General features: G+C 36.9%; 1 protein-coding gene across 3 annotated transcripts; it reads left to right on the plus strand.

Annotated features, from left to right (window-relative positions):
* The first annotated feature begins 335 nt into the window (after positions 1-335).
* LOC128866055 (alpha-tocopherol transfer protein-like) lies at positions 336-11,224 on the plus strand. 3 transcript variants are annotated; one of them, XM_054106537.1, is made up of 4 exons: positions 336-473; positions 9,919-10,304; positions 10,372-10,744; positions 10,857-11,224. In XM_054106537.1, exons 2-4 carry the CDS (start codon positions 9,976-9,978, stop codon positions 11,109-11,111), a joined length of 957 nt encoding a protein of 318 aa, XP_053962512.1. In that variant the 5' UTR covers positions 336-473; positions 9,919-9,975; the 3' UTR covers positions 11,112-11,224. The 3 variants fall into 3 exon arrangements, with proteins under 3 accessions (XP_053962512.1, XP_053962513.1, XP_053962514.1); XM_054106538.1 differs by having other exon boundaries at positions 340-454; XM_054106539.1 differs by lacking the exon at positions 336-473 and adding an exon at positions 480-793.
* The last annotated feature ends 3,503 nt before the right edge of the window (positions 11,225-14,727 follow it).

Consider the following 14,727-nt stretch of genomic DNA (forward strand, 5'->3'; position numbering starts at 1 on the left):
TATTAAAATGTATTGTTATAGACACACATACAAACGTAAAAGTAATTGCGATCGCTTTTCTTGCGTGTTTTATTGCAACTTTTGCTGAGTTACGGCTGTTTTATTTTATTGCCTTTTTAGCCGTTTTCATTGCTTTAGTATTACTTAGCGGTTCCCAACAAGCTTGCAGCATTGCACTTTTTTATTATTTTATTTTTAGTTTTTACTCTTTGCTTTTATTGTGCTTTTTAACTCACTTTAATTTATGTTTGGTTTTTTTGTGTTTTTTATTTGTTACTTTTTCATTCGATTTCATTACTTTGACATATGCGCTGCCATTGTCGGCTATCGTTGCAATATTGCTGTGACAGTTGCTCGTGGCGCCTCAGACGGTGCAATACAAAATCTGGCGCTTCATCTTATTTAATTTCACCTGTTGGCCTGCAGCGATTGCTTGTCGCACTACAGAGAGCGGGTAAAAGCGCGAGATAGAGGTATAGAGAGAGGGTGAAGTGGTGTTGTGCCTTGTGCGTGTTTACCATAAAAAATACAATATATCAGCATTTATGGATTAGACGCGTTGGTGTGCGTATTTAAAACAAATTGACTACAAATTGTTGCTCAAACGAAAATTGTGAATTGTGAAAATGTAATCTTTGTAACCTTTTTAAGTATCTTGTGCAAATTCAAAGAGTTGTTATTGCTTTAGTGGGCATCGAAGTAGCAAAAGGCGGTATATGCAAAGAAAAAATAAACTGCCGGTAAACAATACTGACCTTTTCTGCTACTTAGTTTTAATGAATACAACTTATTGGTAAGTCGCCAAGTTAGCTCTTTTGGCGTAAAGTCTTTGATGCCAAAACTTAAAATTAGAAACATCAGAAATCCTTTTTTTTTTAATGGGTTAATGGATTTGTTTTTATGTTTAATTTTTTATTTTTTAATTTCTATTTCACTTAATTTCACATTCCTATTTCCTAATTAATTTACTCTTATTTTTTGTCTAAATTCGTATTTAATTTTTTATTTTCTGTTTTACTTATTTTTTATTTTTGGCCTCAATTTCATGGGTTAATGGATTTGGTTTTATGTTTTACTTTTTATTTTCAAGTTCCTTATTTTTTAATTTCTATTTTACTTAATTTCTCCTTCCTATTTCCTAATTAATTTCCTTTTTTTTAGTTTCTATTTAAATTCGGCCGCCGTAGCCGAGTGGTTTGGTGCGTGATTACCATTCGGAATTCACAGAGAGGTCGTTGGTTCGAATCTCGGTGAAAGCAAATTTAATAAAAAACATTTTTCTAAATAGCGGTCGCTCCTCGGCAGGCAATGGCAAACCTCCGAGTGTATTTCTGCCATGAAAAAGCTCCTCATAAAAATATCTGCCGTTCGGAGTCGGCTTGAAACTGTAGGTCTCTCCATTTGTGGAACAACATCAAGACGCACACCACAAATAGGAGGAGGAGCTCGGCCAAACACCTAACAGAAGTGTACGCGCCAATTATTTATTTATTTTTTTATTTAAATTCGTATTTCATTTTTTACTTTCTGCTTTACTTATTTTAGATTTTTATCCTCTATTTCCTAATATTTTTTTATTTTTAATTTAATTAAAGTTTTTATTTTTTATTATTTACTTTCTATTTAACTTTTTTTACTTTCCATTCACTCTTTAATTTCATTTTTTCTATTTTCTATTTAATTGCTTCTTCTGATTTTAAATCTTCATTTTTTGTCCAATTATTTTTTGTTTTTAAATTTTTTATTATTTACTTAATTTCTTCTTGTATTTTTACTTCTTTATTCTCTTTTTAATTTACAATATTAATTTATTAAATATTTTTTAAATTTTCTTTTTAATCTTGATTTTCTATTTAATTGTTTCATATGTATTTTATTTGTATATTTTATATATTTTTTTTGCACTTTTGTTTTTTATTTACGGATTAATTATATTTCCTACCTTAAATTTTCTATTTAAACTATTTTTATTTTCTGTTTCATTTCTTCTTCTATTTGATTTTTAATTTTTTATTTAATTAATTAATTTATTTTCTTCCTCTTTTTATTTTTCATTTCCTATTAATTCTTCATTTGTATTTTATTTTCTATCAACATAATTTTTTCATTATCTATTTAATTTACATTTACTACTTATTTTTGATTTATACATTTTTTATTATTTATTTTCTATTTCTTTTTTAACTTTGAATCTCCATTTCTCATTTAATAATTTTTATTTTTTCTATATTGTATTTTCTTACTTTTTAATTTTTATTTTCAGAAAAATTAAATTTCTTACTTCACATTACTGAAACTTTTTGTTTATTTTTAGTTTTTCTATTTTCAATTTAGTTTCTTGTTTTATTTTTTACTTTCTGCTGTATTTTTTAGTTTCTATTTAATTTATTTTGTAGTTTTAATTTGCATTTTTTGTTCTTCTTTTAATTTATTTCTTACTTACTTTATTATTTTTATTATTTATTTTCTATTTTGTATTTAAATGCTGCTTTTATTTTTGTATTTTAATTTATTATAATATATGTTTTTTATTTCCATTTTTCTAGTTAATAAACTTTTTACTACCTATATTTTATTTAATTTATATGCTTTTATTTTGCTTCTATTTTCCATTAAATTTCGTTTCTAATTCTATTTTTCATTTATAGTTTTTATTTTTTATTTCTCTTATAATTTATTATTGATTTTAAATTTATCTACATTCTAATTGCTTTTTTTTTAATTTTTTCCATTAATTTATATTTATTTGCTGATTTCTATTGGATTTCTTCTTTTGCTTTTATTTTCTATTTCCTCTTTAATTTCTTTCCAAATGTCTTAGTTTCTATTTTGTATTTAAATATTATTTTTTAATTTCGTATTTTCTATTTAACTTTTCACATTAATTTTAATTTATATTAATTTTATATTTTTTTAAGTTATTTTTTTATTATTTGTTTTAAATTTCCATCTACCATTTCTAGAAAAAATTGTTTTTCTATTTAACTTATTCAATTATTTTCTATTTAATTCATTTTTTATTTCCTATTTCCTGTTTTCTATTTTTTTCTATTTAATTCCCTATTTAATTTTAATTTTTATTTATATTTTTTTTGGTTTTTTGCTTTTTTTGTTATTTTCCTTTTTTACTTATATTGCTTGCTCTTTCTCATTTTCTATGGTGTATTTTTTCGACTTACGATTCAAATTCAAATTTTAAAACCGGCGCGTAGTAAGTTCGGCCTTAATTCAAAAAATTCGTTACAAGCAAAATTCCAATCGACCTCTCTTTTCCCAATCATTCCTCCTCTTAATATTCTTATCACTTAAACATTGTTTCGCAAGTCAACAACCGCAAACAGATTACAATCTTTTGCTCCCTCTAGCCATTTGGTGCTGGGCTATTCAGTTCACTTAGTTCCCAATGCTTACAGAACTGAATCCAATAACCTCATTAATTGCCTGAATTGGGCTCTGAAATCAAATAGAAATAGACAATCGCGACAGTTCATAATCAGAGAAGACATTAAATTAGTCATTTTAATTTCTGTGAACTTTTGACTAAACAACTCCCATGTGTCAACTCAGCACTTTCTAGCGCTTCTATTCTTATGTCGGTTCAGAACTTTGTAGCACAACGTTTCTAATAAAGTTTGATTGAAAATGTGACATTTTTCTATATTTTATTTCGAAACATGTTGGTATTCGATAAGCATTTCCTTCATTCAAGGAAATTAAATTCAATGGTGGTCTTTTCATCATCTGCTTTGAAATGGTCCGATAAGGCTTTAGTGTTCACTTGTTTCTAAGATGTACTCGTAAAGTGCAAATTTGCGCCATATCCAACTAAGCTTTGGACGTCCTTTTACCTGGTATAACAAGTAGCGCGCGGTATGTTGTTGTTGTAGCAGTTCATCAAGCCCTGCCAGTGCGGTGTAGTTACCGGTCGTCTTCGTCTATCTCATCGAACTGTAGGTCCAGGTGGGGGGTGATAATGCCTGTTCGGTCAAGGCTTGCTAAACATCTTCGTTTGGTCTTTAAATAGCATAGTAGCATTGTTGTGGAGATACACAGAGGAGACATCAGAAAAAATCTTGTGGCTGTCATGGTGGAAGTATTTTTGGCAGGTCTAAAGCTTGGCCCATTGCGAATCACTAGTACCAGCCGACCGGACGGGTGCAGCGTAATTCAAAAGCGACAGGCCGATTGCTTTAAATGTTGCCAGCCACATTTTTGTACTTGCCCCAAGTGCTATCATCTATTGAATTGAGCAGCTTGCTGTTGTTTCAGACTTTAATGGTAGTTTGACCTTCTTTGACCAGGTGGTAAATAGCGCGCATATTTTCGTTGTGGGTGAAACTCTTAATTTTATCGTATTTCATTCTAAATCCAACAATTCATGCGCGAAGTATTTGAATCCATAGCACATAATTCTGTCACCTCTAAACTGTTCCACATTTGATACAATCAGTCATTTTTCTGCCAACCTTCGGAAAATCTTCAAAAATGTCCGTTGCTTTCAATCTTTGTTTAGGGGCTTTATTATATCCTTTCGGCAGTTCGTTCCTCCTGCTTCTTCAATTATTCATTTCTTCTATTGAGAAATGGCACAAAAAATTTTGCTGATTTCAAAAAAATTCGAAAACTTGTATAGCTTAAAAAACAAACAATTCAAAGCGATTTCCAGGTTTAGTTATGGAACTACTTTCTTTCCGTGCCATTTTGTCTCCTAATAAATCGCGTTCGCAATATGCGCCTTGATTTTAATTTTTGTACTGTTTTCTCATTTTTATATATTGGCTACACTCAACGCCAACAGATGATTGCTGACAGGTGGGGGAAATGGGTAATTTGATATGGAAGTGACAGAAAATATGGAAAAAGTGGGGATGCAAAAAAATGCAAAACAAGAAAAAACTAGTGAGGCGTTGAGATAAAAACGTGTAAATTCAATATCTAAAGATATAGTAAAACTGATATACTAACCAAACTACATACATACTCGCACGTACATTCATATGTCAATGCATTACAAACACGCAATTGTGTCTACAATGAGCCTGGACGCTTACATATCGCTCAACTGCACCACAATAAATTGAGAAATCAAATTTAATAAAATATGAGCGAAATGCTATGTGAAGAATCAACAAGCAAGCTATTTATTGCTTATCGTTCGTGCCCTCCAAAAGACCTCTCCTAGAGTGGAATCGATTGAAGAAAAAAATAGTTACATACTTTTACTTTTCTATGCCAGCAATGGGTGAATTTTACACGCCGATACCCGGGTGTAGGTAGTAATCGGTCGCATTGAATATCTTTCTCCCCTTTCGATACACATTTACATATGTATATGCATTTTACAATCACATAATTATTATTTGGAAGGAAAATTATCCAAGGCTCCATGTCCTAGCTGAAGTAGGTCAAGTTGACTCAAGCGCAAATTAGAATAGATGGCATTGCCACATCAAATACAATATTTTGCTTTTCAAGAAGCACATTTCAAAACAATCCTCCCTAATTTCCTAACTGGCACGTCAAATATCAGGTCAGTCCATAAGTTCGTGCGTTTTTTAAAGGTATTTTTAAAATTAATAAAAAAGATGGTTAAAGTATTTATTAATCAATAATATATTTTCCTTCATTATTTACAATGTCTTCTCAACGTTTAGGCAAAATTTTTAATTCCCTGCTCAAAAAATTGTTTGTCCTTGGAGCCAAAATACGCTTCGATATCCCTTTTTATAGCTTCTTTTGAGGCAATATCCGGAGAGTATGGTGGATGCAGCATTAGGTCTCTTCCGAGCTCGTTCAGCTTGCCTAATGTTTGCCTTGCGGTATGAGGTCTTGCGTTGTCGTGGTGAAATAAAACTTGGTGTCTATTCCCTTAAGGCGGTCGATTTTTGTTAAGTGCCTCATTCAGGTTTGATAGCAGATGGGAATAATAATCAACAGTTTTTGTCTGGTTTGGTTCCAGAAGTTCATAATAAACAATACGGGCCATATCCCACCAAATAGACAGGAGAATCATCTTGGGGTCGGTTCCGGTGTTTCATCTTTATCTAACCATGGGTGTTTGCGAACAGGATTATTGTAAAGGACCCATTTTTCATCACCAGTAACGATACGATTCAAAAACCTTTCATTTTCAAGCCGTTGCAGCAGCTGAGAGCACGCATTCACTCTCTGCTGAAGGTTGGCGACGGAAAGACTGTGCGGATCCCATTTTCCCAGCTTTGAAACCTTTCCCAACTGAACCAGGTGCCTGTGAACTGTTCCATGCTATGAATTTAACCTCTGAGCTATCATATCGACTGTCAAATTTGTCTCACCTTCCACGAGTTCGAGCAAGGCGCCGAAGTTAAAGACTTAAGGACGACCAGCGCGCGGCGCATCCTCCCCTTCGGAGTTTTAAAAACCACTTTTGAGCACTCCTTACACTCACGGTATCCCCTCCGTGAACAGTGTTTATTTCTGCTGCGGTTGTTGCATTTTTACCACTTTTATAAAAAAAATACAAAATATGCCTCTTATACGCCTTCGAAGATTCCATTTTTTTAATAACACGTCCTTCTATCCGCGATTAAAACCACTTGTTGAATGCACCATATATCAAAGAAAATATAAATAGTTCCGTTATATTCCGCGAATAATTTTTTGTATGCAAAAATCGTACAAAAGTGAAATTATGGGTAAAATACGCACGAACCTATGGACTGATAGTTTGCTTCAGACAGCCAATTGCAACAGACGCCTTCGAGTATTTTCGGGAAAAATGGACAAAGGTAAATTTGGGATTTCGTGTGCTTTTTAAACTCGATTTTCTGCACGAGAAAAACTATCGAGCGAATTAAATATCCAATTTTGTTTTTGAATAACTTTTTTACCAAATAAAAAAACACAATGATTTATGAGTGCTGGAAATATTTATTTTGAACTTTACGCGCTTCATTGCTTGTCTGTTCTCGGTTCTTCAGTCTAGTTCGTTCTCTTCTTCTTCTTCTTGATTGGCGCGATAACAACTTGCCTGATTTTGGTCGAGCAAAGCGCCAATGGTTTCTTTCTCGTGCTAACCGGCGCTAGTTGGAAACACCAAGTGCACCCAAGCCTGTCAGGAGGAGGCCTTCCTCTTCCTCTGCTACCGCCAGCTGGTAGCGCATCGTATACTTTCGGAACTGGAGCGTTTGTAGCCATTCAGACGACATGACCCAGGGCAACGAAACCGCTGGATCTTTATTCTTTACGCTATGTATATGTCTTCGTTCCATCGTCTACAACACTCGCCGTCGCCAACGTGCAAAGGTGCAAAAATCTTCCGCAGAATCTTTCTCTCAAACACCCCAAGCGACGCCTCATCGGATATTGTCATTCAAATATGAAATGGAATCCGAAAGATGGTTGCGTATCTTCAACGAGTTTTTACGATATTTCCTAAAGGTAGACGAAATATGGATTGCATTACAAGACTCTACATATCAAGAAACACGAGTAGGACAAACTTGTCATTCCCACCAGAATCAGTTCTGCGGTAGAAACTGGAACGACTGGGGCGTATATCCCTTCAAAAACTCTCACATCAGTTGCATTTCCTAAACAATTATGGGGAATATTTATGCTGGAACAACAGCAACAGCAAGGCGACCAAAAATTCATGGCGATAGTTTTATTGGGATGGCATAGTCCACAGAGTTGTAGGAAAGGTTTGAATCTAAAGCAAAGGCCTTGGCAAAGCACAAATCCCATTCACCAATACAACAACCTACCGGCGCATAAGACCGCAGTCGACACGAGTGGTAAGAGCTAGTTTTCCCTCAGTCGAAAAAACACGAGTCGTTCCGGTACTTATAACCGGCTGCTATTTATGGTCGGGATATTGCGGAAGAATCGACCACGAAATACAGAATATATATCCGGCGGAGGTATACCGTACGATACTAACGACCTATTCATATGCCCTCTTAAACCCACTCACCTAATACTACTCTTCTTCTGGAGCCAATCGGTCGAAACAGCACTTTTTCTGGACCTAGCATTAGATGAGTTAGACGATGACGAGCGGTAACTACATACACTGCACTGATAGGACCTACAACAACAACCACCACAGTCGCAATGGCAATGCCAAAAATCCCTTAAAGAGGTTATAAATTGCTTCCTCATCCAACATATTCTCCAGATTTAGCGGCTTGTGACTCTTTTTTTATTTCCAAAAATGAAGAAATGGCTCGGTGGTAAACAATTTTGGTAGAATGAACAGGTTCTCGATGAAATAAATGCCCGCCTTGACGGGCTGAAGAGCCCCCCATTCGAGATCTTGAAGATGGGTGCCCTTCAATTGTTTTCATCGACTCTGGCGCCAAGGTAAATGCATAATATTATCGGGAAAGTATTCTGGAGGTTGCTTTGAAGCCGTAGGCAGACAAACCTTTCGGTGGCAGATCATGGACATTTCAACAGAACTCGGCACCGCCTCACAAAGCTCGAGTGAACCAAGAATGGCTAAAAAACAACGCTCCGAACTTCATAACGTCCACACAATGGCTCTCAAATTCACCAAACGCCAATCCAATGGATTATTCAATCTTTGGGCCATTTTGGAGAGCAAAGTCTGAACTAAAAGATTCATCTGTCTCGAGGCGCTGAAAATAACCAAAATACCCGCAAGTCATATTCGGGCAACTTGCGGTTCGTTTCTGGACCGTCTCAAGGCCATAGTCAAGGCAAAGGCAAGGCAAAGTGATCCTATCGTGCAGTAAAAGTATATTGATTCTTAAAATTATATTATTTTTACACATTTTTTACTTTGAATTGAATAAAAGTAATTTTCCAAACTAAATTTATGGCCTTTTTAATTGGTTACACTTCGAGTGCCGGACCCTGTAATAACCGGTATGACAATTTCAGCTTTGTGTTAATTCTTTTGACTGTGCGTGTACTCGTATATTATTTTTGTTATTATTTATAGGGGATATATACAATATAACCCTAACTTAATTAGCACACTGACTACCAGGGCCTTCAGTGCTATGGGTATTTGTGAATATACGAAAACAATTTCGTGGTGATCGGTCCAAATTTACTCGAAAAAACCCGTTTAAACTTTTCTATACTCATTCCACTGAGAGAGGATGTACTAAAAATCAAAATAGAAGCTTTTTAACATTTTTCCCATCTTATTTATTTCCCGCATATTTTAAACAAAAGCAAAAAGTCTTTTTTTGTTTTTTTAATTTCTACAGTAACCTCTTCAATTGCAAAAATTGTACAGCTGTCGTTGTCAGATGCGCCTGTTTTGAATGATGTGTGCGACAACGACCGCGTCGGACTACAGTCCACACCAAACATTGACTTATTCGGAAGGCATTTGCAAATGTTTTTTATGCATCGTTAAAGTCTCGTGGCACAATCATTTCTGATAGTAAAGTCTGCATTGTTATTTGGTGCCATTAACATTATAAATCATAATTGTGCACCCGTAATGCGTTCATATCAATTATCAAAAAACAATAAATCATATGCACCAAAGCTGTGATAAGCGTCCAAAAAGGCACACACAATTTCCATAGTCATATACGCACATATATTTCTTTTCAATAAAACGTATACAGTCATGGCAGTGAAGGGCAAATATAAATGCAGTTTTCCAAAAATCGCAAGCATACAAATAGCAAATGCAAACATTTTCTATTTATAATCTTTTGAAACAAATTGTACCTCTCTTTTATCTAACTCACCAACACATTCGATTGTGGTGTGTATAGATAACGTAATTTTGGGACAATTCGCAGAATCAAACACAGTACAAAGTGTAGATTCGAGGCGACGAGTTTTACCAACAACGAGCAAAACAGCTCTGCGCTGCACACAAACCACTCAACATCGCATTAATCTAGCCGTAATCTACTAATAAATACCTTAAACAAAATCTACTTTTAGGCAGTCTGCTTCAACATTTCCAATAACACACGCACACCCCGTACCGTCTACGGTATAATGAATCCGTTAAGCGACAACATACCACCCGTCATACGTCCACTCTCACCTGCTTTACAGAAAATCGCCGGCGAGGAACTGAACGAAGTGCCAAGTCGGGTAGCCGACGATGTGCTCGCTCTACGCCAATGGATACACAAACAACCGCATTTGTGTGCGCGCACTAACGATCAATTTCTTGTTGGCTTTCTGCGCGGCTCCAAGCATAGTTTGGAGAAGGCGAAACAGAAAATCGATCGTTTTTACACGCTGAAGGCAGCCTTGCCGGAGATATTCAACGAGCGGCGCCAAGTAGATGATCCGTTGGTGTTGGAAATTGTGCGTTTGGGGTAAGAATTTTGTGCTTATAAGATAGTTTCCAGTGCTAGAGCAAAGTTATAACGAATTGCTTTACAGTGTTATACTACAGATATCGCTGCCCGAGGACTACCCTGGACCCTGCATCACAATTATACGCGCCTGCTCATATGACACTACCAAATATAAATTTGCTGATATTATACGCGTCGGCTCGATGTTTGGCGAAATTATGACTATCGAGGATGACAACTCCACAGTTAGTGGATATATAGAGGTTATGGATATGAACAATGTGAGCGGCCAGCATTTCTTGCAACTAAAACCGGATCTACTACGTAAATTCTCGACTTTCGCTGAGGAAGCGATGCCGTTGCGTCAGCGTGGCACACATTTTATTAATGTGCCAACGCCTTTCGAGAAGGGTTTCAAGACGCTGAGCACATTCTTTTCAGAGAAAATGCTGAGCAGGGTTGGTGTGGGAGCTTTATTTTTTATTTTATTCTTTATTTTTTGTAATATTTTTTTGTTTTTATACTTTTGATGAGCAAACTTTTAATATTTAAACTCTTTTATGCACGCAGATTTCCGTCAACTCTAGTCCGGAGGCGTTGTTCGATTTTGTGCCGCGCGAATACTTGCCGCAGGAATATGGCGGCGAAAATGGTACCATAGAGGATATTATTGAGCGCATGGAGGCGAAATTGCTACGTTATCGTGACCACTTTTTGCTTGAGCCGCAATTCGGCACAAACGAGAAGCTGCGCGAGGGTGCACCCTTCAGTTATGAGAACTGTTTTGGTATGGAAGGTTCATTCCGTAAATTGGAAGTTGATTAGTCAAAGCTGCTTTAATTTATAATTACATAGTAATTTTTCAAATGTATAGACTCATATTTGTTTTAAGAATATACGTAAATATGCATACCGTTCTGTTCTGATGCTACGTTTTATTTGGAGTAATTTTTTTATTTTTTTAATAATTTTTTATGTAATTTTTTGTAAAAATGTTTGAGCATCTGAATCTGCAATCACCAATTGTTGTTGTTGTTGTAGCAGCACAAACATTTGCCATCCATGTACAGGAATTCTGTTGGAGTGGCGGTACTTGACCTGAAATAAATCTGGGTCATTCCGGACTGCCGTGGGAACGAATGCTCAACATCTTTTTATACTCTCGTATAGAGGAAAACAAACAACACCGTCAGTAAAATAAATTGTCAAAAATCTACGCAATTTTTTACTCAGTTCAAACTTGTACTTTATTCAACATTAAAATTTAATGGGCTTGAAAACTGCTTACTCGAAAATTTGCCACAAATTCTGATAAAAAAGTTGGAAATTTTGAACAAAAATTGTTGATTTTTTGTTTTAATTTGCTCAAAGTTTAAAGTTAGACGAAATAAGTACATTTTAATAGCAGACATTTTAAAACTAAATAAGAAACAAATATAGTTTTCCCATGACTTTCTTCAAGACATAAAATAATTTTTAAGCCAAAGCCTTAACTATAACTGTTACAATTTGTTATTTTTTGTTTGTTTTTTTGTTGTATCTAAATGTAAATTATACAATTCTAAATGGATTTGTACCTAAAAAAAATTTAGTTCATGGATCTTAAAAATATATTATTATTATTTTATTATTAAACATAATTAAAATTGCAATATTAATATGTTCGCACTGGCTACCAGGGCTATTGGCTTCTTCTTCTTAATTGGCGCGATAACCGCTTACGCGATTTGGGCCGAGCTTAACAAAGCGCGCCAGTCGTTTCTTTCTAGTGCTAACCGGCGCCAGTTGGACACACCAAGTGAAGCCAAGTCCTTCTCCACCTGATCTTTCCAACGCAGAGGAGGCCTTCCTCTTCCTCTGCTACCACCAGCTGGTACCGCATCGAATACTTTCAAAGCCGGAGCGTTTGTATCCATTCGGACGACATGACCCAGCCAACGAAGCCGCTGGATCTTTATTCGCTGCGCTATGTCTATGTCGCCGTAAAGCTCATACAGCTATCGTTCCATCGCCTGCGATATTCGCCGTTACCAACGTGCAAAGGTCCAAAAATCTTACGCAGAATCTTTCTCTCGAACACTCCAAGCGTCGCTTCATCGGATGTTGTCATCGTCCAAGATTCTGCGCCATACGTTAGGACGGGCATGATGAGAGTCTTGTAGAGTGTTAGTTTTGTTCGTCGAGAGAGGACTTTACTGCTCAGTTGCCTACTTAGTCCAAAGTAGCACTTGTTGGCAAGAGAGATTCTACGTTGGATTTCAAGGCTGACATTGTTATCGGTGTTAATGCTGGTTCCTAAATAAACGAAGACTTTTACAACCTCGAAATTATAACTGTCTACAGTGACGTGAGTGCCGATACGCGAGTGCGCCGACTGTTTGTTTGAAGACAGGAGGTACTTCGTTTTGTCCTCGTTCACCACCAAACCCATTCGCTTTGCCTCTTTATCCAGTTTGGAGAAGGCAGAACTAACAGCGCGGTTGTTAAGGCCGATGATATCAATATCATCGGCATACGCCAACAATTGTACGCTCTTATAGAATATTGTGCCTGAGCGATTAAGTTCTGCGGCTCGTACGATGCTCTCCAACATCAGGTTAAAGAAGTCACACGACAGCGAGTCACCCTGTCTGAAACCTCGTTTGGTATCAAACGGCTCGGAGAGGTCCTTCCCAATTCTGACGGCGCTGCTGGTGTTGAGCAACGTCATCTTACATAGCCGTATTAGTTTTGCGGGGATACCAAATTCAGACATAGCGGCATACAGGTAACTCCTTTCCGTACTGTCGAATGCAGCTTTGAAATCGACGAAAAGATGGTGTGTGTCGATTCTCCTTTCATGGGTCTTTTCCAAGATTTGGCGTATTGTGAATATTTGGTCGATGGTAGACTTTCCAGGTCTGAAGCCACACTGATAAGGTCCAATCAGTTGGTTGACGGTGGGCTTCAGCCTTTCACACAATACGCTCGCTAGAACCTTATAGGCGTTATTTAGAAGACTAATCCCGCGGTAATTGGCACAAATTGCAGGATCGCCCTTCTTATGGATTGGGCAGAGCACACTTAAATTCCAATCGGCAGGCATGCTTTCATCCGACCATATTTTGCATAGGAGCTGATGCATGCACCTTACCAGCTCCTCGCCGCCATGTTTGAATAGCTCAGCCGGCAGTCCGTCGGTGCCCGCGGCTTTGTTGTTCTTTAGCCGTGATATTGCTATTCTCACCTCGTCATGGTCGGGTAACGGAACGATAATTCCGTCGTCAACGATTGGGGTATCGGGATGTTCACTTTCTCTATGACATGCGCAGCTGTCACAGCTGTCGGAGGATGGTTCCATGTGTAGAAGTCCACGCAAGTGGGGAAAGTTACTGACCGCCATTCACTTGGGAGTGGCCAGGACGATTCTTCTACATATGGTTCAAGCAGCTCACAACGTCCGGGATTAGCCCACGTATCCTCTGGTTAGCTTCCGAACACCCGTTCGGGAGTGAGCTAACGTGAGAAGGTGAAGCATCCCACCATAGCTGGTTGTGCGCTGGGTTTGGGACCCGCCACTTAAAAAGCCCCCCCAATGAAAACAGCAACAAAGCCTCGGATGAGGGCTATTGGCTTAGTCATGCAATAATATCAGGTCAGTCCATACGAACTTATGCGTTTTTTAAAGGTGGTTTTAAAATTAATAAAAAATATGTTTAAAGTATTTATTACTCAATAATATATTTTCCTTCATTATGCACAATGTCTTCCCAACGTTTAGGCAAATATTTAATTCCTTGCACCAAAATTGTGTTGTCCTTGGAGCCAAAATACACTTCGATATCCCTTTTTATAGCTTATTTTAAGGAGTAGCTCTTTTTACTCATATGGGTTGAAGTCCACGGAAAAAATGATAATCACAAGGTGCAATGTCCGGAGAGTATGGTGGATGCGGCATAATGTTTGCCTTGCGGTATGAGGTCTTGTGTTGTGGTGGTCAAACAAAACTCTGCGTTTATTCACTAAAGACGGTCGATTTTTGTTAAGTGCCTCATTCAGGTTTGATAGCTGATGGGAATAATAATCAGCAGTTATCGTCTTGTTTGGTTCTAGAAGTTCATAATAAAAAATACCGCCATATCCCACCAAATAGAGAGAAGAATCTTCTTGGGGTGAAGGCCATCTCTCACCGACCTCTGGTTCTGGTGTGTCATCTCTATCTAACCATTGGCATTTGCGAACAGGATTATTGTAAAGGACCCATTTTTCGTCACCAGTAACGATACGATTCAAAAACCTTTCATTTTCAAGCCGTTGCAGCAGCTGAGAACACACATTCGCTCTCTGCTGAAGGTTGGTGACGGAAAGTTTATGCGGAACCCATTTTCCCAGCTTGGAAACCTTTCCCAACTGAACCAGGTGCCTGTGAACTGTTCCATGCTATGAATTTAACATCTGAGCT

Source organism: Anastrepha ludens, chromosome 6 (assembly GCF_028408465.1).
Source record: "Anastrepha ludens isolate Willacy chromosome 6, idAnaLude1.1, whole genome shotgun sequence".
Lineage (NCBI taxonomy): Eukaryota > Metazoa > Arthropoda > Insecta > Diptera > Tephritidae > Anastrepha > Anastrepha ludens.